The sequence below is a fragment of the Uranotaenia lowii genome, chromosome 3 (assembly GCF_029784155.1).
Source record: "Uranotaenia lowii strain MFRU-FL chromosome 3, ASM2978415v1, whole genome shotgun sequence".
Classification (NCBI taxonomy): Eukaryota; Metazoa; Arthropoda; class Insecta; order Diptera; family Culicidae; genus Uranotaenia; species Uranotaenia lowii.
In genome coordinates this window covers 346,385,300-346,412,240 of record NC_073693.1, presented here as the reverse complement: position 1 = coordinate 346,412,240, position 26,941 = coordinate 346,385,300, and the positions used below count along the sequence as shown (strand labels likewise).

Here is a 26,941-nt window from a genome sequence, read left to right as displayed (position 1 = left end):
TATCGAAAAGGTTCTTGGACTCGAGAAAGGAGACTAAATAGGCGGCGTTTAACCAGGCGTTCGAGAATCTTCCCAGCACAGTCCAAAAGAGTGATAGGACGGTAGCTGATAATGAGGTGTAGGTCTTGATGCGGTTTGGGAATTGATATGATTAAGCCCTCCTTCCATTGCGTTGGGATTTCGTCGACATCCCAGATATCGTAGAGTATGTTCAGGTACACAATTTTGCCGACCGGGTGGAAGCTGTTTCAGTAGCGGATAACCAATCTCGCCTTGAACGGCGAAACGTCCTTTAACCTTTCTAAATAAGGGCGATGTCAAGTTCTTATAAGGTGAAATCGGAGCTATAGGTATCCGAGGTTCGAGCCAGTACCAATGTTAGGGCTCAGGTCCGCAGAAGATACGGAGGAGAAGTGTGTGCAGAAGGATTCAGCAAGCAATGCATTGTTGGCCTAACAACAGATAGAAACGGCTGATGCGATTGGAGTCACTCAATGGTTTGATTTTTATCTTAAACTTTGGCGGATGGAGTTTCAGGATTGATTTCTTCCACAAAATCCCTCCAACTATTTCTTTTAGCGGCTTTAACGGCAACTTTAGTGACAAATCGTGCAGATTTGTACTCTCCAAGGGCGAAAAGCTTTTGGAAGTGGTCATTAAGAAGGCGACGTAGTGCTCGGAGTTATTTACGACGAAGCTTGATGGAGTCTCGAATTTCTGGGCCTTACCATGAAACAGCTCTTTTTCCTGGTACCCCAGTGGTCCACGGAATGTACAAAGAATCAATGTTGAAGAGTAGTTTAGTGAAGGAATCATATATGTTGTGTAAATTACTTTTGAAAGCCAGCTCGAATTCGGATTGGTATCCGACCCAGTCGGCGTCCTCGTATTTCCACCGACGTCTTGTGGCTACTTGAGGGGTAGAATGATCTAATGATACAATAATTGGAATGTGGTCACTACCGTGAGTGTCTTCCAGAACTGTCCAGGAGAATTTCGGGCTAATGAGAATTCCCAGTTGAGGGATCAATTCGTGTGGGTAATGAGTTGTTCAGGATGTACACAATGTGGGTGGAGCAAAAATTGTCAATGGATGCACCCTGTCTGCTTGTTTAAGAGCATCTCCAACTAATGGAGTGAGCATTCAGGTCACCCAAGATTAAGACTGGTTAGGGGAGTTGTTCCTGTAGTTTTTCAAGTTCTTGGGTGTATTCATTGAGTGATTTCATGGAGGGTATATAGAGCGAGACTATGATGATGTTTGTGGGGGATTTGAGTTGGATGCATTTAGTGGGGAGTTGATTGCTACAATTGTGTATGGGTAGGGAACCCATTTCTAACTGCTTAACCAGATCCTTGCCCGTGGTTGGAGCGATTTGGTTTTCGTGGGGTAGGATTTCTTGTAAGCCAAGTAAAATGGGAGAGAATTGCTTGGTGAGGAGTTCCAATTCAGCTGTACGCGTTCTTAGACCTCGTAGGTTCCATTGTAAAGCAAGACATATTTTTCTTCTAGGTGTGGGAGTTCTAAATGAGACCAGTGAGGTATTACTTGGGGTGTCATTATTGTTATGTGGGGATTGGTTAACTTGAGTAGCAATGGGTGGAGCCATATTTTTAGAAGATATCAAAGACTTGGATACTCACCGATCTGAGATGGTTGGGGCTAGTTGTTGGCAGGTTTGGGTCCATTTGTTGGTAGGGGCTTTTTTCTTTTCCAGGTCTACAGTTGTTGTTGGGCTTCGTTTCTCTGATGATCCACAGTTCCTGTTCCGTTTGGGCGTGGTCGAAGCGGGACTGGTTTCTGATGTCATGGTTGCATCAGAGTCGGACGTGTCTTCTTCGGTATCCATCGTTGTTTTGGATTTTTCTTGGTGTTTGTTTAACAAGGCCATAAATTGAGCGACTTGTTTTTCCAGTTGTTGGATCCGGCGATCCTTCCTGTCGTTGACGGTGGAACGTCTGGCTGTTTCCAAACGAAGCTGGACTGAGCTGGCATTTCTGGCGGCAGCACATCGGGACTGGAATTCCTTTATGGCGGCGCCCTAGGAAACTCCCAGGTCAACGCGGATTCGAATGATCGATTGTGCTTCCTGTAGCTTCGGGCAAGTACGGTTAATGGAAGTATGTGGTCCTCCGAAGTTGAGACATTTGAAATCTTTTTTACAGTCTGGGTGTGGTCCAAGCTAACCACAAGCAAGTTTTGTGTGCCCAAATTTGCAACATTTGTGGCACATCATAGGGCGAGTGTAATACGATCTTGTGGGAACTCAGACATAGCGGAAGAAGACATGGGGGTACGGTTCCTTTAATGGTGAGAACCATAGTTTGGTTTCTCCTTTTTATTCGATTTTTTCAAGAAGCGGAAGACTCGGGTGATACCCTGATCCGCCAGCTCCTCGGTGAGATCCTTGAGACAACACACTGGGTGGTGTTGAGAGTTGGGTGAGAGTTGATGGATACGGAGGTTACACCGATGAGTTGATCGAGGCGGTTTAGTTTGGCGGCTTGTTCCTTGCTACGGACCTTCAGCAAGTAGCTGGCTCCGCCGTCGGTAGGATTAGCAGCTTCAACTTGACCAATAGCTTAATCGATTATGAACGGATTAGATGGCAGCTGAGCTTAGGATGTCGGTTTTAGAACCAGGAACTGGACGTCCCGTTCCATTCAGGAGGGCATGGTTCTTCGGTTGCTACAACCAAGGGGATCCACCTGGGAGCCCCCTGGTGGTTTTACATTCACCGACATAGCACTGGCTGCAGATTGCATCACTATAAAGTCTCTTTGTTCTTATAAACACACTTAGGAAAAATCCTTATTAAATGATGTCCGTGATAGAGATAACGCGGCTTTGGGAAGAATGACCGTAGTGTTAAATTCCCGGAAAGAAAAAAAAGAGATAACGCGGCAATCCAAAAGAGGGACATGTTCCACTTTTTCCGCCGTTCTGCTGTTTACTCGAAATGTCCGGCTTTTTTTCAACAAAGTTTTAAATTTGATTAAATTCAAACGCACCCCAACCCCTTTCGGCTCAACAACTGTACTGGTTTTCAATTGCAGCTAAACATAACTCGGCTCAGCTTCTGGAAGAACATCTAGTGGGACTTCAAGTTTTGCTCCAAAACTTCCATGATTTTATGGAATTTTCTTATCTTCAAAACGATCCGCCGAGAAACTATAATCTCACTTGTTAAAACCGTTCGTTCGCACCAAAAGTTGTTGTAAGATCCGCGATGCCAGGTAAATGTATGTCGTTTTGTAATTAGGAAAAAAGGTAAACAAAAGGGTGTAAATTTTTGATGAATTTAATACTCATTTTAATACGGCTTTTTACTTCAGAGATCTCTTAAAAAGTGAGTAGAATCAACTTTTAGGTCTTCTTCTAGTGTTTTATATATTTTTTGAAAAAATATTGATAGCTGCTAAGCGATAAATTGAGTTTCAAAAACTGGTGTTTTTCTTGCGATTGAAAACACACCTAAGTATTTTAAAAGTTTTTGAATGAAAAAGTGATATTTTCACAAAAACATTCATTCAAAAAAATTGTTGAGAATATTTGTAAGCTAAATTTATGAAAGTTCTGTTTTAGAAAGTATTCTGACAAGGAATAAACATGGTTGAAAAAACTGGAATTTTATCCTGTTTTCTGTTAACCAAAGTAACAAATTTGATGGTTTTTTTTTCTGGAATCAATGGAGTGTTTGAGCTGTTTTTTGTACTGGAAGAACATTTAAAATGATTCAGATTTTTTTATAGATTTATTTGAGAGTGGTATTTCATTTATGAAAAATGCACTTCTGGAATGTCTGCTCTTATGTGAGACCCAGCTAACATGAAATCGTAATAGAAATGATAATCCAAGTCGAATATTAAGACATTTTCAATAACTATCGTAAACACGTTGGTATTGAGTGATTTTCTATCATTTATTTACGACAATCTTTTCCCAAAAAAAATTGAATCGGATAGCAGTGTAGTCAATTCGTAAAAATGTCTCAAAAAAGTTGAGAATATGCTCATTCGACATTTACGATTTGGGTGAACTGAATTACGATAAATGGGCGGTCCTTCAATTGACACTCTCTCCGGTCTCTTGCTTTGACCGGTTCGTAAGAAGAAAATCTCACCTATAGAGCTTTAGCGTAGACTATATCAACTGATGAGATGGCATCGTGGTAAGATACCGGACTACTAACTCGGAGGACTGGAGTTCAAATCTCGGTCGAGGAAATTTTTTTTTCGATTAATTTGCTTTTTGTTGGAAAATCGAATCGTTGGAATCTTGTCATTGTAGATATATCGCCTCCACTTTTGTAGCTATATGCTATTTTGGTAAGTTTAATACAATCTTTTTAACTGGTATATTTGTTTGAATAAATCTGTTGTTCCTGCGTTATACCTTCATAAATGTTTGCTGGGGAACTGTTGACATTTTCGAAAAATTTTGTAAAAAAAATGTGTATTTCTGTCGGCGTGTCTTGCTAGTACCTTTTTATGACAAAATTTTGCCCAATAATTTTTAAAAAATAACATTATGAGCTAATTCTCTTTTAATTATATGCCTGTTCCTAAAAGCTTCCCAAATTCTCTAAACTCTTGTAGCTCCTTTTTTCATACTACTTGAATATCTTTTTTTTTACGTATTGGTAAACTCTTTTCGACTGCACTAATACGGGCAAACTAGACTTATCGTCACACAAACTTGAAGAGTAACTTTTTTTCGAGTGGCATTTCTTTACCACAGTTGATTGGGATTTAATAATTTTTGTTTTGGTACACATAATCGCCGGATTATCTCGTCATCGTAGAGTGCGTTGATACAGTTTGACAGATATCCATTTCGACCCGTGATTAGAGTTATTAAGCAAACACTAGCGACACCATGTACTCCATAGTAGAGTTTAGAGTAGCTTTTGAGGAGGTTTTTGAGAGCAGCCATAAGACTACAAAACGTCAAAAAATCACCTGGCATCGCGGATTCCAGTCATAATGTAAATAGAACAAGTTTACAGTAGGTAAGTAATTTGAAGTTCTTAACTATTTATTTTTATTAGGTCCTTTCTTGTGGATTTTCTTTTCCGATCGCGATGGCTATTGTGGTACTTTGGACTTCTTATTTAATTTTTGGCATTTCGGCAAGTTGTGAAAATTCAAGGTAGAATATTTAGAAAGAACATGAATGTATTATAGGTGGAAAGATCAAAGCTAAAGCGCTTTGGGTAGAAGAAATTGAATAGTTGGTGAAAATGTGAGCAGGGCTTTTGTTTTTGTGAACAGCTTTTGAACTACTTGCGTGATTCTTTGCCGCGCGCCGTTTCAATGTTGATAGGAAGCGATGAAGAAACCCATCGCATTCCTACCCACATTGAAACACGGACGGGTCGAACACATGAGATTGTGTCCGACCGGGCAAAAAATCACCCAAGCAGCGCTCAAATGTGCTGTTCTATTGCTTAGCCAATTCTATCGATGCGTGCTACTTTGGACTTACCAGAAATAAGTTACACAAAGATCCTCACTATTTTACTTAACGACCCAATCCTGCACTTGTTGTTATCCGGTCTGTCATCAATGTTGTCCTCTCATTCGACCATGGTAAATCCACTACATCGATGCAGTGGAGCCCGGTATCACAGCTACGATTCGGAATGAATAATATGACACGTCTGGGAGTTTTGAATTAATTGAGAAAAAGGTAAGATTCTTGCTACTTGGCCGAACAAATCCGTAAGTGCTGTAGATTTCTCAATTCTGAAATCGGTTTCCTTTTTTTTTTTAAACAAAATTGACATTTTATGGACAGATTTAATATGTTTTTAAATTCGTTGGATACCGGACAAGAACGCTGACCTCGAAATTGGGATCAAACGTATGTCGAAACTGCCTTTCATCCGGAAACCCTCAAGTTGGATAATACTTTCGCTCCGAGGACCTACTCTAACAACATTCAAACGAAACATCATCTACTCATATTAACATCAAGTTCAGTTTTCAACATTTATCCAAGAAATGGAATATCTCAATTCTGTGTCGAATGTACTTCACTATTACTTTCATTTGGGCGTTTCGAGTTTACAAAAATGCCCTTGAAACATTTCAAAGGTCCGTACTTTTTGTTGTCCTAAATTATGTACCTCTATACTGCCGTTCTAAGCAAGAATGTCCCATGTGACTTTTGGGTCATTTTCACTTTTTTGCTGGAAACGGTCTCTTTTAGTGTTAACTTTCGAATAACACAAACAAGTATACTTTGTTCTGAACTTATACGAAATTTTCATCAAGGCGGTTGTCTCTATGTTGATGATTCTACGCAAGAATGTCACACTAGAGAAAAGTCTATGAAAAATGCAAATTTAATCAAAAAATTTGTCTTAAAATAAGTTCAAACTGTTGAATTTAATGTTATTCACTGAAAAGAACACTAAAATAGAGGGCAGAGGAAGAGCGAGAAGCCTTGAGTGTTTTATTCAGAGAAATTTTCACTAAACACTTTTTGGTAGGCACTACTTACAGGATCCATACTCAGCTATACATTTTTATAAACAAAGAGGAACGTATTTCTCAAATTACGGTTTAACATGAGTTTTTGGGAAAAAATAAACTACGCAAGCTTTTAAAATGATAGTATAATTGTAGTCGTGTGACAGTTTTTCGTAGAACTAGCATCGGCATGCGTTCTGATTCTACGCAAAAGTGTCACACGGAGCATTTTTGGCTCTAATTTGCTGTTTTTTTTTTTGTAGGAAATGTAATTTTTTGGCAGAAAACATTGTAAAATGATTAACTTGAACTGTTCACTACGAAAAAACTGTCGGTGAATTTTTAGTTTGAGAGAAAAATTGGAAATATAGCTGATATTTCAATCGCGTTTTTCTCGTTTGCAAGTTTTCCCACATGGGACAATCTTGCTTAGAACGGCAGTATAGTTTATCAAACTTTGTTTGCAATCAAGATTGCGATACCTACTGTCGCACTGTCCTGGACCATCTTTCAAATGTGATCTGTAATAGTAACTTTTTCAGATGATTTCCCGAAGATCGATTCATAGCGTTATGTTGAAAATTTAACCTCGTCAGTATTCCTGACTCTAAATAGTAAGCGCTTCGGACAAGAAACGGCAAAGATCGTATGTCCTTCTTGTAGGAAATAGGGCGATGATAGAGAAAAGTATTCGATAACAAGACAATACTAGATGTATTTTTGTCGAAATGTGTAATAATCATTTATTCGAAGAGCGATTGAGTAAATGGATATAGAGTGGAAGAAATATGAGATAAGAAAAAAAATACAAGAGATTTTGATCGAGCGAATTTGTAGTCCGTTTTTGGAGAAATATTGTCCGTCCTACGGAATGAAATTTGAGAAGAAATTTCATTTCGACATTCGCTGTATACGACACTTCTGGAGTCCAGCCTAGGAGTTTAAATTATGCAACAAAAAAGGAAGCCTTATTTAAAATTTTTTGGCTTGACTCAGGGCTAGCTCATAGTTAGGAGATATTTTCTTTCCAACAAATAACTAACGATCATATCTTTAACTTGTATGTTTCACATTTGTTTTTCATTTCTTGAGTCTGTACAAATCTTTTCTCTAACAATCTTGCTCGTGAATGTGTAAAGTTTTGTAAAGCCGTTTTGTTTTGATAAATACATTGCTTATTGCTTATCCTTAAAAACGGAATGACGTCAGTTTGACAACTCCTAAAACTGGCCTAAACTTATTGTCTCTTGTTTTTTCCTAGTCATCACAATGTATCTTTTAAAAACAGCTGGAAGAGCTCATGTGATTGGTTTGGTTTAAAACTTTCGTAAGAAAAAAACCGACTTTCCACTTAGTTTTATTACAGCTTCCATTTGCTATTCTTCTAGTTATCGTTTCTATCCTAATGACTAAATTGGCCGGAATGGTTTCGATCCGTTGGTGGTCATCGTCCCATCCGCTGGATCTTTACACTATAGTTAGTTTAAAGCTAGCCTTGCTTGCATTCTGATCACTGTTTGCAAATTTCTCCACTTTGTTTTTTTTCTAAAAAATTTGCTTTCTCATTTACCTAGTTTCAAACGAACCTAATTAAGGCAATACTGATTGTTTACATTATTTTTGTTAGACGCTCACTCGAACGTACCTAGTAAAAGAACTTAAGATTTTAAGTCTCGATCAGCTAAAATCCCCGTGCCGTTGGGATTTGTCCTCCAGCTGGCAGAGACTGCTGTGCCGGGATCGTTTGGCTGCGGCAGCTGCCGACAGCGTGGACCCAGTAGCTGCGGCTGGACCAACTCGAGGCCGATAAGTGCTGCCAGTTCGCTGAAACTGTCCCGGGACCATTCGATCCGAGCCGGTTCGAACAAGTCGAGCCGTTGAAGGGAGCAGCAGGTTGCGGGTTGCAGGTTGATTACTGTTTGGCGGATTGACTGGGATCGCAGAAGGGACTGTCAGGAGGTTTTGGCTGGCCAAAGGACTGGGACGAGTTGAAAGGCGGCGCTGCAGAGTTGTGGTTGGAACTTGCAGGGACGATGAAGAAGATGTTAGGGGACTGATGCTGGTGTCCATTGAGAAGCTACCCGATCGAGGACACTGGCCAGGTGGATAAGCTAAACTCGAAGGACGAACGCTGAATCTTCGACGAAGAGGTTTCGGCGAAGGAGAATATCCGGTGGCCACACTGTACGGGGGTGGATTACTTGGATGGTTCAAATGAGGACTAGACTGGATCGGATTACTGAGGGTAGGCCTTAGAGATCCTCTTCTTGGGCCGGCAGCTTCCGGATTGGCAAATAGCGTCATAATGGAAGGCATTTTTGGAGCAACAGTAGTGCCATTTTTGCGTTTCGGAGACTCATCACCCGGAAGCATTGATCCTCGTCTTGGCATAGCTGCCTGAGTGTGGACTAGTTCCAGGGCCCGGATCAGATCACCGATGGTCGTAGTCTCCAGCAGCTGTTCATCGTTAGGCGGTAGCGAAAGCAAACTTCCACGTCCACCGGAAGTTTTCGAAAGGTACTGCTGTTGAGAAAGATTGAACATCGAAGCCCGGCCTTTGGCCGTTTTGGCCAAATAATTTTCCACCGGCGGACGAGGAGCTTCCAAGTCGTAGATCGAGTTCCGTTTGCCTTGGTTGGCGGAAGAAAACTTCCGGAACGGATTGAGTCGTTGCAAAAGTCCATGATTCTGGGCCGAGTGTATGTGAGGCTCATCTTGTTTCGAAGACGGAGCATCGACCGACAGATTCGATCCAAACTGCTGTTTACTGTTCGAAATGGCCGTCCGCAAAAGATTGTTACGAGATTTGGACTCTTTCTGCCGGATCTTCAACAACTCCTTGATCTGTACGTTGTCTCCTCCGCTCCAGGTCCAGTCGTTTGGATTCTGAAAAACAAAAACAAAATCATGAACAAAATAGTACAACCGCCAAATGTTTCAACTAACTTACCCCTGAAGTTAGGTGAGGATGCAGTCCAAAATCTGAACTCGCCCTCGGTCTACCCATCGGTGGTGGCGTGAGGTGGCTCTTATCCGAACCGGCCATGGACCATCCGGACCATGTCCGCTCGCTGGCCAAAATTTGCGAATCCGTAAAGCAATTGATTCCGGGACCCAGCGATGCCTGTTCCAGTATACTCTGACCATCTTCGTCGATAGTAGTAATATTCCCCAAGGCCGTAACAACTTTGGCCAACAGTTCAGCCGGTTGGACCAGCGCCTGAATTCCGAACGTCTTTTCCCGGTTGATCCGACTCAGGTCACTATCCGAAAGCCGACGGCCAATCGACGGGATGCTGACGGTGGATTTGGAACGTTCGAACATCATCGTGCTCATCGAGTAGGTACGCTTGCGCGACATTAGCGAGAGATCCGGTTCGTCTTCCCGGTACATGGACAACTCCGGGCAGGAGTCGGACCGGGCGATGCTCATCGTGGCCATCCGCTCGTCCGGTTCTTCGTAGACGGGCTGTTGAAGATAAGTGGAACTTAAGTATCACAAATATGGTATCAATTAATCTAGACTTCGAGAACAGATTCCTGAACCAGGAATGTCTTCACAAACTGTCTTGTTGACTTTTAATCCTCCAATATACTTAGTTATTTTTGTGATGATACAATTGTCAACGTACCATAGGATGAAAGTAAAAATTCTTAAAGGAGTAGCTCCGGAGGGTGACATTTATGTCCACGATTTGTTTAAGATTAAAAGGACGCAAGCCAATAAGTACTCTTCCTTTACAAGTATGATCAACCTTTGGAATAGTTTTAAAATGAATTATTCGTCGTTCCATTGTCATACCCCTCTCAAGTATTTAGGGATTGAAAATTTTTCAAAATATGCCAAACTGTGTCGTTGGTCACTCTTCACTCTAGTTACCTACTCCATTAACAACACGAAAATGATAACAGGATTTTTACACAAACTCTAAAAACGTAGAAATGAATAAAAGCAAAGATAAGGTAGGGAATTTTTTGTCAATTTGCTATTTCTCAGATTTTTTAGCACTTAAATTCAACTTCGCACGGGATTTTGAGTATATCTAATAACATGAAATTTCCGCAAAAAATTTATACTCACTAGAAAGTCAATTTTATACCGATTCTTAATTTTGCCTATGTTATTACATTAGCGCTGCGATAATGTACAAACGTAAAATAAATAAAAATTTGAAATACATTCTGAACATATAAAATCAACGCAAATTACTGCTTGCAGCTGCTTCTTCGTTTCCAAAATTTGGTGGATTGGGCGGCAAAAACGATCTAATGTAAGGTGTTTCGTAAATATTTTTATAATTTTGATCCCTTCTAAAGAAAAACTATGACCAAACATTTATGATGAATACTTAAACTGATTTATCAGACAAGCAACTTCAAAGTGAAACCAGTAATTCTGTGGCAGTTGAAATTCTTCTATGCTAAGGTACCTAGCCTGGTGGCTCCAAAGAGCTACACTCCTCGGATATCTGTTGCTTCGCCGGTTACAGTTATCCGAATCATCGAATACTGTCTGGAAATTTTACAGCGGATAACGATATTTGAATGCTTATTGATTGCTAAATGTGATTCAAGGCCAAATACTATAATGAAAAACCATACATTTAAACTAAGGTTACCAGAATTTTTTGAGCACGTATCCAGGCCAAACAAATCCCATATATTTTCTCTTAAAAACCTGGCAATATCTGGGCATTTGTTGCAAAACGGTCGACCAAAAATCCGGGCAATATCCGGTCAAGACTCAGGACCTACTCCACAAAAATCAAGAAAAATAATTGAAACAAACTTTTTTTTTTCATCAAATCGTCTTAAGGTTTCCTGTCATGTTTATTTTCATAAGACTTTCTTTAAAAAAATCGTTAAAGATTGTTTATGATGTTCGATTTGCCAAATAAATGAATTTCTCTGGGCAAAATCTGGACTTTTTTCAATGAAATACGCGCAACCTGGTCGGACCGGACTTTTCCCAAATTTTGTAATAAGTATCCAGGCAAACCTGGATATAACCAAAAGGCTGCAATGATATACAAACCGCGTGGAGCATATTTCTCAGATTTAAGCTTTTTTCCTCAGATTTCAGCTTTTTTCATCTGATTTGAACTTTTTTTCTCAAATTTAATTCCTATGCTCCTATGCTCTCAAGGCAAAAAAAAGCTTAAATTTTAGGGGAAAAGCTTAAAAACGAGATTCACCAACACTCAGCCAAATGATTTTGGTCACATGATACGTAGACAAATCCTGTATCATTGCAGTGGTCTGGATATAACCGGGCAATCTGGCAAACTTAATATATACATGTTAAACTTGTCATTTTCCTTCAGTGCACAAAAATCACATTGTAAATTCATTAACCCAAGTTTCACTCAAGAACTGCAAAAATGTTGAAATTTCTGTACAAGAGAAGTAAGCGAACTTATCTTATTTACATATGGGTGAGGAAAAGCTCGTTGAAACAGCGGAATATGAAAACATGCGACAAGAAACTAGCGGCAACAAAAGAATGGCTCCAGAGAGTAAATACAAAATAGACTCTCATTAGCCTAAATAGCAGAAAAATCCATCAGAATTTCATAAAGGCATTGTATGTATATTAGACTGAGTCAATTTAAGTCAATTTTGAATTTTCCAGGTGTGGGGTCTAAAATGTTTGGTTTTTTTTAACTCATTCATAATTTCTTTCAGAATGTTCAAAATGTCAGCACCTTTAGCTTACGCGTTGTTTTGACATAGAAAATAACTAAAAACATGAGACTTCAATTGCTATAGTAGGGCTAGACCAAAAAACCAGTGGTTTTCTGGCGTAAATACGGAATAAAATATTCCATAAGTAGGTGTTTTCATTTGATTGATGTATCTTTTGCTGAAACCATTTCCGCTTTCCAGGCTTCTAGAATAAGCTTGCCAGATTGCCCGGTTTTGCCCGGATATTCAATACAAAATTTGGGAAGAGTCCGGCCCGGCCCTGTTGCCCGGATTTCATTAAAAAAATGCCCAGATTTTTCCCGGATTTATTTATTTTATTTGGCAAATCAAAGAAAACAAAAACAACGACCGCCTCCAAAACGACATGTTTTGGGCAAGTTTTAAAAATAATTATTAAAGGTATTTTGGAATCCTAAAATACAAATCAAAATCTGTCGATAAGTCTCGTTAAAAAAATTTTTCTTTTCTTGATTTTTGTTGAGTAATTACTGGGTTTTGAGATAATTTTCCCGGATATTGCCCGGATTTATGGTGATCACTTCTGGAATCAAATGCCCGGATTTAGCTAGGTTTTTTTAAATTTTATACTAAATTTCCCGGTTTGTCCGGCGTACGTGCTGAAAAAAATCTGACTGTTTTGTACCTGTTGTGTCACCACGAGAACAAGCCAAGTTTTCGCGTTTTTAACTTCTAGTATAATTCTCAACCTCGTTGTCGTTAAGTACAAAATTCAGAATGAAATAATAAACAATAACAAAAGTATATCTAACTGACATATCTCGTTGGGGCATCCAGTGATGACGATCTTCGATGATGTTCGAAAGCTGCGCACCGAGGGACCCAACATCTTCCCTTTTAAGCCCAGAGTCCAGGAGTATATCGATCCGGAACACGTCTCGTACGTTCAGAACATCTAAGTTGAGCTTCAGGGTCGTTGATTGCAGAAGTCGCATTTTCCTTCGAAGAAAGCCCGAAGTCATCCAGAAGAATATCCAAAGGAATGCGTGATCGTTGTTAGAGCAAGTTCACTGGTGTTGGGAAAAAGTGGTAGAAATTTTGACACTTACGGCACATTTTGAAAATTTTGCCATGTAAAAACATTTTCAAGATCTGTGGCCTTCAAGTTTTTTTACAACACGTGTTGTATTGACGCATACTGTGATGCAAAAATAGCAATATTTCTATCACATACGGCTGAAATAGAAACAGTGTTGTAAAAAAATACAACGCCCCAAGATCTTGAAAACATTTTTGCATGGTAAAATTTTCAAAAAGTCAAAATTTCTACCACTTTTTTTCCCAACACCAGTGAACTTGCTCTTAAGGTTGTTCGGGACTATCGGAAAGTCGCGACGGAGTTGGTTGGTATGCACTTTCAAAGGCCTATCGTAATTTTGAAGTTCGATGATGTAATGCAATTCCCTTTTTTTTCTTTCATGGTGCCCATGTAAAATCGCCTCTTCGAACCACATGTACGTAAACTAGATCGCCTTTTTCAAAATAACGATCAATCGCACCATGTTTCAAATTATAAGCAGCATTTGGTTTGAAATTTTCGATTGTAGGTTTTGTGGGACCTGCTCCGGAGTCTATCGGAGGACCGGAGGACAGTTCGGATTTTCCTTGTCCGATCGTCGTCTCTTCGGATGTTCACGGAGCCGCAAAAGCGCATAACCGTTCTGGCACACGGCATACTAACCAACTGACGATTGATTGGATCTGTCGCGAAATGTGCACTGGGGAGAAGGAGAGGGTTCGAGCGAGAAGCATATCAATCATGACAGGTCTAACGATGCTGGCAAATAGTGATGCCAGTTGCGTTGTTTGACTTTATTGAACATTTGCCATGATTCCTTCTCCTCTATCCCACAGGTTTAGGTTTAGGTTCAGGTTTATGGAGTAAGTCAAAAGTACTTCTAGGCTGCCTACCTAACATAATTTCTGCTGGTGACTTTTTCCCAGGTGTTTGTGGATTGGGAGTAGTTCGATAAGCTTGCAAGAAAACTTGCAAAGATTCTTCTAAATCTGCTGCACTGATCTTTTTCATCGATCTTTTTAATGTATCCAAGAAACGTTCCGCCTGTCCGTTAGATGATGGATGATAAGGGGCAATAGTAATATGATCAGTTCCGTGCTGCTGTAGAAAAGATCGAAACTCAGCACTAGCGAACTGAGGTCCATTGTCGGAAACGAGTCTCGTCATACAACTAAAACGAGCAATACATTGTCGTAAAAATTTAATGGTGGTTTTGGTGGTTGTAGAAGACGTAGCAAAAATTTCTGGCCATTTTAAAAGTGCATCGTTTACTACGAAGAAGTAAGTTCCGTCCACTGGTCCAGCGTAATCTACGTGGATCCGTTGCCAAGTTCCAGTTGGAGTGGGCCACGACTGAAGGGAAACTTTCGTTGGAAGTTTTGCTGCTGCAGCACAGTTAGTGCAAGAACGAACAAGCTCTTCGATGTCATTGTCCAGCCTCGACCAGAAAAAATATTTAGCTTCTTGCAATCAATTTCATTCGGAAAATTCCCGGATGAGCCTTGTGGAGCTGCTTGAGGATTCGTTTGGGAATGATGATTCTATCTCCAACCAAAAGGCAGCCATTTAGCTCACTGAGAACAAAACGACGGCAGAATAGATGCTTTGCCTCTGGATCGGTGATTTTCTTCGCTGAATCTGGCCAACCTTGACGATGATATTCAAGAATTTTCAGTAACGATGATGAGCTTTGAGTTGCTTTGCGTAACATTTCTTGCGTTACTGGAACGTTTTGCAGCGAAGACTCGAGAGCACTTCCCATGTCTTCATCGACGCGAATCGTTGCGATCACCGAACCGGTATGCCTTTGTGGGATCCAAATATGGAAAGCAACGGTTTGTGATCCGTGTGCAAGGTTAAGTGCCTTCCATAAATCATCGAATGGAACTTTAAAACACCAAACACGAGAGCGAGGCCCTCTTTCTCAATTTGCCCGTAGTTTCTCTCGGCAGGGGTGAGAGAACGACTACGATGCTGAACCACCTTAACTGCTCCAGTTGGTAGGCGATGCAAGAGACAGGCACCGATTCCGCTGCTCGACGCGTCAGCCGCAACGTTGATTTCATGGCGAGGATCAAAATGCATCAAAAGTAATTCGGAACTCAATATCTTCTTAAACTCTTCGAAAGACTGTTGGCATTCTGATGACCAGTTCCAACGAGCATTCGACTTGAGAATTTGATCCAGAGGATGTCGTAATCGATGCATTTCTGCCACAAATTTTGAGTAATAATTTACGGCACCAAGAAATGCCCGCAGCTCCTGCAGATTGGTTGGAGGAGGCATGTTCGATATAGCTTGTAGTTTATCTGGGTCAGGACGAATTCCAGAGCTGCTCACAATATGTCCAAGGTATTTTATTTCTTCCATAAAAAATCGACATTTTTCTAGCTGCAAATGGAAACCAAAATCTTTAATGTGGTCTAAAGTTGCACGAAGATTGTGAAGGTGGTCTTCGGAATTTCGTCCGCCGACAAGCACATCATCCAGATAAACACGAACACCCTTCAATCCAGAAACCATGGAGTCCATTATCTTTTGAAAGGCCCCGGGTGCTGGTTTGACGCCAGGAGCCAAACGGTTGAACCTGAATAACCCACGATGCGTGTTTATCGTGAGCAAATCCTTAGATTCATCGTCATCTTCGATTTGCAAGTAAGCGTTCGATAGATCAATCATGCTGAATATGCGCATACCAGCAAGAGAGGAAAAAATATCATCAGGAATGGGGAGAGGATAATTGTTTGGCTGGAGTCGAGCGTCGTTTAAGCCCGTCGAGTAATCTCCGCATATTCGTATACTGCCACTCGCCTTCTTGACAGCTACAATAGGTGCTGCCCAGCACGAATATTGAGATCATCGCTCGGAGCAATGTAGCAGGTAGCAGGTTTGCTGATATCCTGAAGCGTAAAGGTGTAATGAAACTCTACCTCCAAGTTGACGTTTCCACCAGAAGCGCTGATAGCTTCGTGCTCAGTTGGTTTTGTTGGAGGCGCACCTAAAGCAATCCAATTTTTCCGACTAATAACCGTGATATCGGATGCTGTCACGCTGTCTCTGATGGAAGGATTTCATTATTCGAAAATTAGCATCGCTAATTTTTGCACCATTCGAAACCTGGAACTTTCTCCTTTTATTTGAGCCCAAATTTGAATTAATCCACCGGGGGGTCTAGAACATTTTATTTTTTTTAAGATTTTTTAACCTTTTTAATGGTTTTATTCAAAGACAAAATCATACTAATCAGAATCACTGTGAAAACGCTCGTCTTACCTTCAGCGTGAATCCAACATCATATTTCAATAACATGATTCAATAGGAAATTTCCCTGGCTACAATTTTGTAGAAGACATCAAAGCGATACAAATTGAGAGAAGAGAGTTGGAATGTCACAAACAGAGTGATTATTATTTCATTTGAAAAAAATCTAATAACTCTTGACCACTGATTGTACTAAGGCCAGCAAAAGTATTCTACGAGCTTAGTTATTGGTTTTAGAGTGTATAAATGTTCAAAACAGTTTATTTACATTAAAAATTCAATCTTTTACATATAATTTATCAGGATTATCAGAAGTTATGAACATTTTTGGGGTTTTATTTTTCCGGAACAGATATCATATTCTTTTTTTTTTTTTGAAACTCCGATTTTTTCCAAAAATCCTGAAATGCGGAATAAATAAATTTTAAGGTATTTTAAACAAAAATTTAATCATCAAGCATTCGTAGATGGATTCATAATTGACGTACACTGTAAATGAGTCATTTATCAGTTCTAGTAATATTATCTTCAAATAATTTTTGTTTATAATATTTATTATTATTTTACATTCGCTCATCAACTATCAATATTCTCTATACAGTTATTTATCCACCTTTATTTCCTACACCCACTTACCCCGGTGTACCTTATACGAATACAATAAATGGTCTATATTTTTACCATGTCTAAGAACTTTTTTGACTTTCAATTTGTGTACAAACAATAAGAAGATTTTTGCAAAGGGAACATTTTAAGTCAATGCGCCATGAAATTGTTTTTGTTCGTTAAATTCAAAATAGCCTTTTTAATGACGGCTTCAGATGTTCAAAAATGGCACTTTATCAAATACACTGTAACACAATGTGGCTCCCTCTACATGACTTACCTTGAATTTAAGCATATACACCTCGTTTAGAATCTTCCTCAGGTAGCTTATATCTTTGGTGACTCCGTTCCAAACGCGGGCTTGTGTTTCCTTCACGTTGTGTGCCAAAATTTTCTCCAACCGTTGCACCTTTTTATGCGCCAAACCCCTAAAAAGAGAAATTTAATTATTTTTTTCAAACGATCAGATAAAAGGCTTAAAATTGATACTCACTTGGCAATGAATCCCAATATCATGAACACATAACCAACGCCCGAGAAAAACCACAGTATGATGAACACCTGATAGTACACGAAGGCCGTCCCAAACTCGTGCTCCTGGGACGACTCAAAAGTCGTCGTATAGTCCCCAAATCCGATCGTCGTCAGCGTCACAAAGGCATAGTACACCGAAACGTCGTAGTCCCACTTCTCGAAGTAGCTAAAGATGACCCCGGGCACGAAGATGAAGATCACGATGCCCGGTATCAGGTACAGCACAATTTGTCCAATGAAGCTCACCTTCCGCGGCACGTAGTGCGAATTCGCCGACAGTTTGTACGTTTTGTACTTCCGGTACAGGCGAATGTACTGAAAGGAAACAAAAACTAAGAATATAGGAAGTTTGACAACACACATTCAACCGTCAACTTACCGTTTTACTGTACAGATCACCGAGATAAGCGAAGAAGAAACCATTCACCGGAAGGCCAATCAGGGCGTAGAAGATCATAAAGATTCGACCAAAGGTGTTGTTTGGAGAAATGTTTCCGTAACCTGTGAATCAAAATCGTTTTAAAAAACAAACAATTTAGTACCTGAAATTGATTTTGAGCATCAGAGTAAAAGGTTGACCATCTCACCGATCGTTGAGCAAACGATAAAAGCAAAATAGAACGAATGGTAAAAGTTCCACACGTACGGATCTTCATACTCGTCCATCGACTGGTTGGTGACCTTTTTCTCGCAGTAGTCGGACAGCCGGATGATCAGGGACTGCTGCAGGTCCGGCTTCTCCGGGACCAGGTATTTGGTGAGCATTTCTGGAAAGTAGACGGAAAAAAATACGAACTTCGTTATTGAATCGGTTTAGTATGGGGTTAAACGCCTGAAGGTAGGCAGACAATCGGTACACTTTGACTGAAGCGCTTCTTTTGAAAGATTAACTTTTTGAGACTTCTTCTCTATGGAAACTTCTCCATAGAATTCTTCTCTCTTCTTTTTTTTCTCTCTCATTGATAAGTGTGATAAGGCAGTTCGAGCTGCTTGAGCTTGTTTCAACAAAAGCTCAAGAGGAGGAGGTGCTAAGTGGACAGCAAATATGTAAGCCTATTTAGAAAACCGCATGTGCCGGTACAAAATGATCTCGTTACTCTATTAGCATTTTATCGCGTTGTTTCCCGCATCGATGCGCATGGAGGAAAACTGAGCAGATAAAACAGTTGATGGTGAACCAGCCTTAAGCAAAAAACTATGAATATGAAATCATAACTAACAAATTTGGGAAACATATTGGATGAACGACAATTTTTTATTCTAAAATTTCAATCTGAATCAAGACAAACTTCCATAGCGAACATTTTTCAAAATTGTCAAAATTGTCGAAATTGTCAAAATTGTTAAAATTGTCAAAATTGTCAAAATTGTCAAAATTGTCAAAATTGTCAAAATTGTCAAAATTGTCAAAATTGTCAAAATTTTCAAAATTGTCAAAATTGTCAAAATTGTAAAAATTGTCAAAATTGCCAAATTGTCAAAATTGTCAAAATTGTCAAAATTGTCAAAATTGTCAAAATTGTCAAAATTGTCAAAATTGTCAAAATTGTCAAAATTGTCAAAATTGTCCAAATTGTCAAAATTGTCAAAATTGTCAAAATTGTCAAAATTGTCAAAATTGTCAAAATTGTCAAAATTGTCAAAATTGTCAAAATTGTCAAAATTGTTAAAATTGTCAAAATTGTCAAAATTGTCAAAATTGTCAAAATTGTCAAAATTGTCAAAATTGTCAAAATTGTCAAAATTGTCAAAATTGTCAAAATTGTCAAAATTGTCAAAATTGTCAAAATTGTCAAAATTGTCAAAATTGTCAAAATTGTCAAAATTGTCAAAATTGTCAAAATTGTCAAAATTGTCAAAATTGTCAAAATTGTCAAAATTGTCAAAATTGTCAAAATTGTCAAAATTGTCAAAATTGTCAAAATTGTCAAAATTGTCAAAATTGTCAAAATTGTCAAAATTGTCAAAATTGTCAAAATTGTCAAAATTGTCAAAATTGTCAAAATTGTCAAAATTGTCAAAATTGTCAAAATTGTCAAAATTGTCAAAATTGTCAAAATTGTCAAAATTGTCAAAATTGTCAAAATTGTCAAAGTTGTCAAATTTGTCAAAATTGTCAAAATTGTCAAAATTGTCAAAATTGTCAAAATTGTCAAAATTGTCAAAATTGTCAAAATTGTCAAAATTGTCAAAATTGTCAAAATTGTCAAAATTGTCAAAATTGTCAAAATTGTCAAAATTGTCAAAATTGTCAAAATTGTCAAAATTGTCAAAATTGTCAAAATTGTCAAAATTGTCAAAATTGTCAAAATTGTCAAAATTGTCAAAATTGTCAAAATTGTCAAAATTGTCAAAATTGTCAAAATTGTCAAAATTGTCAAAATTGTCAAAATTGTCAAAATTGTTAAAATTGTCAAAATTGTCAAAATTGTCAAAATTGTCAAAATTGTCAAAATTGTCAAAATTGTCAAAATTGTCAAAATTGTCAAAATTGTCAAAATTGTCAAAATTGTCAAAATTGTCAAAATTGTCCAAATTGTCAAAATTGTCAAAATTGTCAAAATTGTCAAAATTGTCAAAATTGTCAAAATTGTCAAAATTGTCAAAATTGTCAAAATTGTAAAATTTGTCAAAATGGTCAAAATTGTCAAAATTGTCAAAATTGTCAAAATTGTCAAAATTGTCAAAATTGTCAAAATTGTCAAAATTGTCAAAATTGTCAAAATTGTCAAAATTGTCAAAATTGTCAAAATTGTCAAAATTGTCAAAATTTTCAAAATTGTCAAAATTGTCAAAATTGTCAAAATTGTCAAAATTGTCAAAATTGTCAAAATTGTCAAAATTGTCAAAATTGTCAAAATTGTCAAAATTGTTAAAATTGTCAAAATTGTCAAAATTGTCAAAATTGTCAAAATTGTCAAAATTGTCAAAATTGTCAAAATTGTCAAAATTGTCAAAATTGTCCAAATTGCTTATAATGTCAAAATTATCAAAATCATTTTTGTGATTTTTGTAATTTTTGTCAAAATTGTCATTTTTGTCATTTTTATCATTTTTGTCATTTTTGTCATTTTTGTCATTTTTGTCATTTTTGTCATTTTTATCATTTTTGTCATTTTTGTCATTTTTGTCATTTTTGTCATTTTTGTCATTTTTGTCATTTTTGTCATTTTTGTCATTTTTGTCATTTTTGTCATTTTTGTCATTTTTGTCATTTTTGTCATTTTTGTCATTTTTGTCATTTTTGTCATTTTTGTCATTTTTGTCATTTTTGTCATTTTTGTCATTTTTGTCGTTTTTGTCATTTTTGTCATTTTTGTCATTTTTGTCATTTTTGTCATTTTTGTCATTTTGGTCATTTTTGTCATTTTTGTCATTTTTGTCATTTTTGTCATTTTTGTCATTTTTGTCATTTTTGTCATTTTTGTCATTTTTGTCATTTTTGTCATTTTTGTCATTTTTGTCATTTTTGTCATTTTTGTCATTTTTGTCATTTTTGTCATTTTTGTCATTTTTGTCATTTTTGTCATTTTTGTCATTTTTGTCATTTTTGTCATTTTTGTCATTTTTGTCATTTTTGTCATTTTTGTCATTTTTGTCATTTTTGTCATTTTTGTCATTTTTGTCATTTTTGTCATTTTGTCATTTTTGTCATTTTTGTCATTTTTGTCATTTTTGTCATTTTTGTCATTTTTGTCATTTTTGTCATTTTTGTCATTTTTGTCATTTTTTGTCATTTTTGTCATTTTTGTCATTTTTGTCATTTTTGTCATTTTTGTCATTTTTGTCATTTTTGTCATTTTTGTCATTTTTGTCATTTTTGTCATTTTTGTCATTTTTGTCATTTTTGTCATTTTTGTCATTTTTGTCATTTTTGTCATTTTTGTCATTTTTGTCATTTTTGTCATTTTTGTCATTTTTGTCATTTTTGTCATTTTTGTCATTTTTGTCATTTTTGTCATTTTTGTCATTTTTGTCATTTTTGTCATTTTTGTCATTTTTGTCATTTTTGTCATTTTTGTCATTTTTGTCATTTTTGTCATTTTTGTCATTTTTGTCATTTTTGTCATTTTTGTCATTTTTGTCATTTTTGTCATTTTTGTCATTTTTGTCATTTTTGTCATTTTTGTCATTTTTGTCATTTTTGTCATTTTTGTCATTTTCGTCGTTTTTTTTTAATATTTATGGTTTTCACTTGAAAAGTTTTCTTGAAAGTTTCAAGATTTTTTTTTTATTGTTAGTCGATTTGAAGCAATTTTCGATGACAGTTTTATCGTTCAGCCATTGAATGTTGTTTTCCTTTTTAAAACGTCTTATCATAGAAACTTGTGTCTGTCATATTTGCATACAATGTCTGTTTTTGAAATTCCACCCACTCGCAACAGTATTTTTGTACCAGCCACAGCCAGCAGCTAATTGACACATCTGTTTCCAACTCCAACGATCGATCAAGAACGCTCTGCTGATCGAAAAACAATCCATAAACAGATTATCCACAGGTGCAAAGTGCACTATTTGCCAGACTTCAAATTTAATTACCGATAAGCCAAGTGCGAATTTCGTGCAGCAACAGGCTGATCGCGACTCAAACTTTTTGTCACTTCCCTGCCACATGTTCTTGTTTGAACGCATATTTTAGCGAACTCAATGAGCTTCGATCTACTTACAATTAACACCTCCCAGCTGAAGTTCTCCGGAATTAAGTGAGGAAGAAAGCAAGGTTAAGGTGAATTTCAGAACGAGCTGAGGGCACACGTACTCACTCGTTTTAAGTGTGATTTCAGAGAACTCTTATCTCCGATAAATAAGCACATAAGGGTTGGCAGAATCAATTATTGTCCCAAGTCACGAACCGATGAGTTCAGAGCTACGTATTCAGAAGCAACTCGGCTCGTTAATTTGACGATCGTGTCAAGGAATGAAAATTTCCAACGCCATGCATCATTATTTAGGCTTGGGTTTTGTGAATGGGGAGAATGAAAAAAAAACTGGATCTTCTTATCTTGAGAGCTACAAAATATTTACTATTCGGCATCTTCAAGTGGCATTCTAGCACGTTGTAGCTGACACGTGCTTCGACGAGCGACGGTTGTTTTCTAAGGTTCTATTAGTTTTCAAGAAACAAATAATTAAAAAAAAATCAATAACCTTCCTCTGAACAATGTGAGCTAGCTTCACGATAAACATAGTTTTGAATGCGTTTTAAATAGTTCATATCTTAAACTGTTTGGTTACTTTCAAACGACCTCAGCAGCGGTTGGATAAGCCGAATCATCCGTCAGGGTAAAAATAAGTCGATATTCGGAACAGACCTAGTTTTTAGATTCGTATAGCCAGAAATGCTATTATTTCATAAAAAACTCTAGGAACGAGTATTTCATTTTCTTCCTAGAATGAAAAATTTTTCTAGTTAAAAACTTGACTTAGTTTGAGGTTTCCAGAATATTTCCCGGAAAGACCCGGTCAAATACTCCAAATAAATAAATAATCAAAGTCCGTCTCCGACTTATAAAATTGTTACGGATCCGAAAGAAATGACCGACCTGGAACTTTGGCGACGACTTTAAGCATAAAAAACACGGATGCAAATCGGAACTTGGAACGTTTCAATCCATGCCCAACAAGGCAAGCTGGCTCAACTTCCTAATGAAGCTAGCCGCCTCAAGCTTGAAATTTTGGGACTGAGCAAAGTAAGTTGGCGAACACAAGACAAGTCCGGCGAGTGCTGCTTCACTCTGGCATACAAGGAGAACACCCTACTCGGGAACGAGGAGTTTGTTTCCTATTAAGCCCGCAGGCCCATGCGGCCCTCATAAGATGGGAACCGATAAACGAAAGAATAATCGTAGCTAGATTCAGAACACGGATTAGAAACCTTACAATGGTCCACTGTTATGCGCCAACTGACGTGGCCGATTTGCAGGAGAAAGAGCAGTTTTACAGTCAATTGAATAGCGTTGTTGAGAGAATTCCGAAGGGTGACATTCAAATCCACTTAGGCCAGCGGTCGGCAACCTTTTGAGACAGAAGAGCCAAAAATGCAAATTATGGAAATGTCCAAGTTTCAAAGAGCCGCAATTCATTTTATCCTTAGTATTATACATGCAGATAAAATCCAAAATATGATCGCTAATAACCAAAGCAGCCTTGCCTACTAGCGACACGTCGAATACGTCGCGACGTTGAAAATCATAACGACGCATCGCGAGTTTCCTAGGCGACTTGAAGCATGCGAACGATGGCCTTAGGAAAATGAATAGTAAATAACGTAAACAACGTTTGTGTACTACATTGAAATCGCCTACTGGACTGAAAAAAAGAATAACAAACCTGCAAATGACAGAAATATCGCTAGTAAAAAGTGTCGCTAGTAAAACTGTCGCTATTCGGTTTAGTGCTATACACATAATATGCAATTCTTTCCTAAAACCTTTGTAATATTTCAACAGAAAAGAAGCATTGAAAATTTTATATCATGAAAATGCATATAACAAGATGTAAATTAATATTTAAAAAAAACTATACAAGGGTTTGTAACAATTATTTTTTCTTCAAATTCTACAAAAAAGCCTTAACATTTTTTGGGTTTTGAACACCCGTTAAAAACCATTGCGGTTCATTTGTTTGTTATGCGCATAAAACAATCATTTCAGATCGATAAATACTTTCCGGGCCTTAGAATAAATAAACCAACAAATTTTAAATCATCAATACTCATTTTACGGATTGAACAAAATTAGTCAAAATTTGACAAAATCTAACAATCGGTCGCGAGATGTGGTCTATAAAATGTGGATATAAATTTTCTTTTGAATTTTTTTCATTACAAGCATTCCGATTCAGCTCTCTAGTTCTCATTTTGATTTCTGAAAAAATTAAAAAATGAAAAGGTTTCAAAAATTATATTGTTCGATAACGAAAATTTATCAATTCTGTTAAAAATCGTAACTTTTCCAAGTTGATTCCTCTCCATACTAATGAAATCTTAAAAATAATGTCCAAACCTCTGAGTCTCAAATATATCATGGATTTAGATTGATCCTTCTGTCAAAGATTCTATGAATTCTAATCACAAATTCATATTTTGAATTTTTATACAATTAGTGATTTGGAATTTAATCTATTTGATTTTTTCAAACAGATATTTTAGTTTATTTAATGAATTCTCAGTTTTCACTTGCGAATTTGTAATGTTAAACATTATAGTAGTTTGTTGGCGGTTTCCTGGTCGAAAATGTTAACCAATTTGAATGATATAAGAAACGTTGTGGGAATAATTTATTCTAATTTTTCAATATTTCAAAACAAAACAATTTCAAATATTTCAAATAGTCAAAACAATATTTTTAAAATACTTTTAATTCTTGACTTATTTGCTGTATTTCAGTGTATCTTGAATTTTAGGAATCAAGAATAGATTCTACCGATGATGTAGAAATATGCTGGGGTCCAATGATAGTTTTTATAGCTATCTCGGATCTTCCATAACAATAATAAATCTTACTTAATAATAGACATCTAACTTTGGCTTTGCTTCGCTGTATTTCATTTTTCAACTAATCGATTTTATAAACTTAAATTTCAGTTTTTTGACGTTATTTTGGTCCTCAATTCATAGAACAAACCAGAATTCTGATGAAGACTTAGAAATCAAAATCAACTTTTAGAACAGCCATGACGTTTTAAAAATAATTGCAACATTAGGAATAAGGTTTAGAATTAAAAAAAAAGATAAAAGTTGTTAGAAGATATATTAAAGTTTATGAAAGAAAATGCTTCTTTACCAAATAAAGTTTCTCCTTAGAATAAATCCTAAAAATATTCATATTATACATGAAATCCTTAAATTAGACCAGCACTCAGCTCCCGGTTTACAAAAATATTCTTTAATAAACTTGAAAATTTTTTCACTTGTACTCATGTTCAAAGTTAGAACGAAGAACTTGATTTTTTTTCATGGATTTGAAAAGAAACATTAGGAGATGGAATTCAATATTTGAAAAATTTAAAAACAAAATGTTTTAAGAAAAAAAATTAAATTCACGAAACAATTATTATCAGCATTCAAAGCATTATTAAAATCATTACCAGATGTTCATATTTGATCAGAACTGTGGTAAAGCAAATTTATTTTTAAAATATTCAATTCTAGAGAAACAAACTTAATTTCTTAACAGTGAGGACATTATTTGTCCAGTGTTATGCGCCAACTGACGTTGCCGATTTGCAGGAGAAAGAGCAATTTTACAGTCAACTGAACAGCGTGGTAGAGAGAATTCCGAAGGGTGACATTCAAATCCATTTGGGCGACTTCAACGCAAAGATTGGCTCCGACAATCAAGACCTTGAGCGCATCATGGGGCGCCATGGCCTAGGACAGATGAGCGAAAACGGAGAGCTGTTTGTAGAATTTTGTGGCAATAACAACATGGTGATCGGTGGATCGCTCTTCCCCCATCGACCAGCACATAAGGTCACTTGGGTATCCCGAGATGGCCGAACAGAAAATCAAATTGACCACATCTGCATCAGCCGAAAATGGAGAAGGAGTCTTCTTGATGTTCGCAACAAGCGAAGCGCAGACATTGCATCTGACCATCACCTCGTCCTTGGCGAGATACGACTGAGAGTTGCGCGTGTCCAACGGCGCGAGGAGAAAGTCGGGTGTCGATACGACGTCCGCCGGTTGGAGAATCCAGAGGTGAAAAGGGCATACGTTGAACAGCTAGAATCCCGGGCCTCGGAGCTGCCGACAGACGGAACAGTCGAAGAACAGTGGTGTGGAATCAAGAATGCCTTTATCACGACGAGCCATGGTACTCTCGGTAAAGTTTGTGGAAGAAGAAGTGAATGGATGTCGGATGAAACTTGGAGGATGGTCGATGATCGGAGAAAGGCGAAAGTCGGAATTGAGCAGGCATGTACCGGGTCAGCCAAAGCAGCCGCCCGCTTACGATATGCGGAGCTGGAAAAGGCAGTTAAACGAGCTTGTAGACGAGACAAGAGAGCCTGGACAAACTCCCTAGCCGAAGAGGGGGAAAGAGCCGCCGCCAATGGAGATATCCGATTACTTTATGACATTTCTCGCCGCCTCAGTGGTGCAAGGACTAATGCAAGAATGCCGCTGAAAGACCGAGCAGGTCAGTTATTGACCGATCGAACAGATCAGCTCAAACGATGGACTGAGCACTTCGAACAACTCTTCCGAGTCACGAATAGCGATGGTCAACAGAACCCGCAGCTTGAAGCGCCAACAGTAAGTCGCATAAATGGCGTCAACTCGGAAGCGCCCTCGCTGGCTGAAATAGAAGCGGCAATCAA

General features: G+C 37.6%; 1 protein-coding gene across 4 annotated transcripts in view; it reads right to left on the bottom strand.

Moving 5' to 3' along the window:
* Positions 1–7,549: 7,549 nt before the first annotated feature.
* Positions 7,550–26,941, bottom strand: part of LOC129757058 (open rectifier potassium channel protein 1) — a 73,575-nt gene continuing 54,183 nt past the window's right edge. For 2 of the 4 annotated variants that reach the window (XM_055754156.1, XM_055754157.1), the window contains exons 3-8: positions 18,208–18,387; positions 18,000–18,121; positions 17,580–17,935; positions 17,367–17,514; positions 9,428–9,946; positions 7,550–9,363 (exon numbers count right to left, since the gene is read on the bottom strand). In XM_055754156.1, the coding sequence (XP_055610131.1) occupies positions 8,155–9,363; positions 9,428–9,946; positions 17,367–17,514; positions 17,580–17,935; positions 18,000–18,121; positions 18,208–18,387 (2,534 nt within the window). In that variant the 3' untranslated portion in view covers positions 7,550–8,154. Of the gene's footprint in view, positions 9,364–9,427; positions 9,947–17,366; positions 17,515–17,579; positions 17,936–17,999; positions 18,122–18,199; positions 18,389–26,941 lie in introns of those variants that run through there. The other 2 variants (XM_055754158.1, XM_055754159.1) reach the window with 2 other exon arrangements.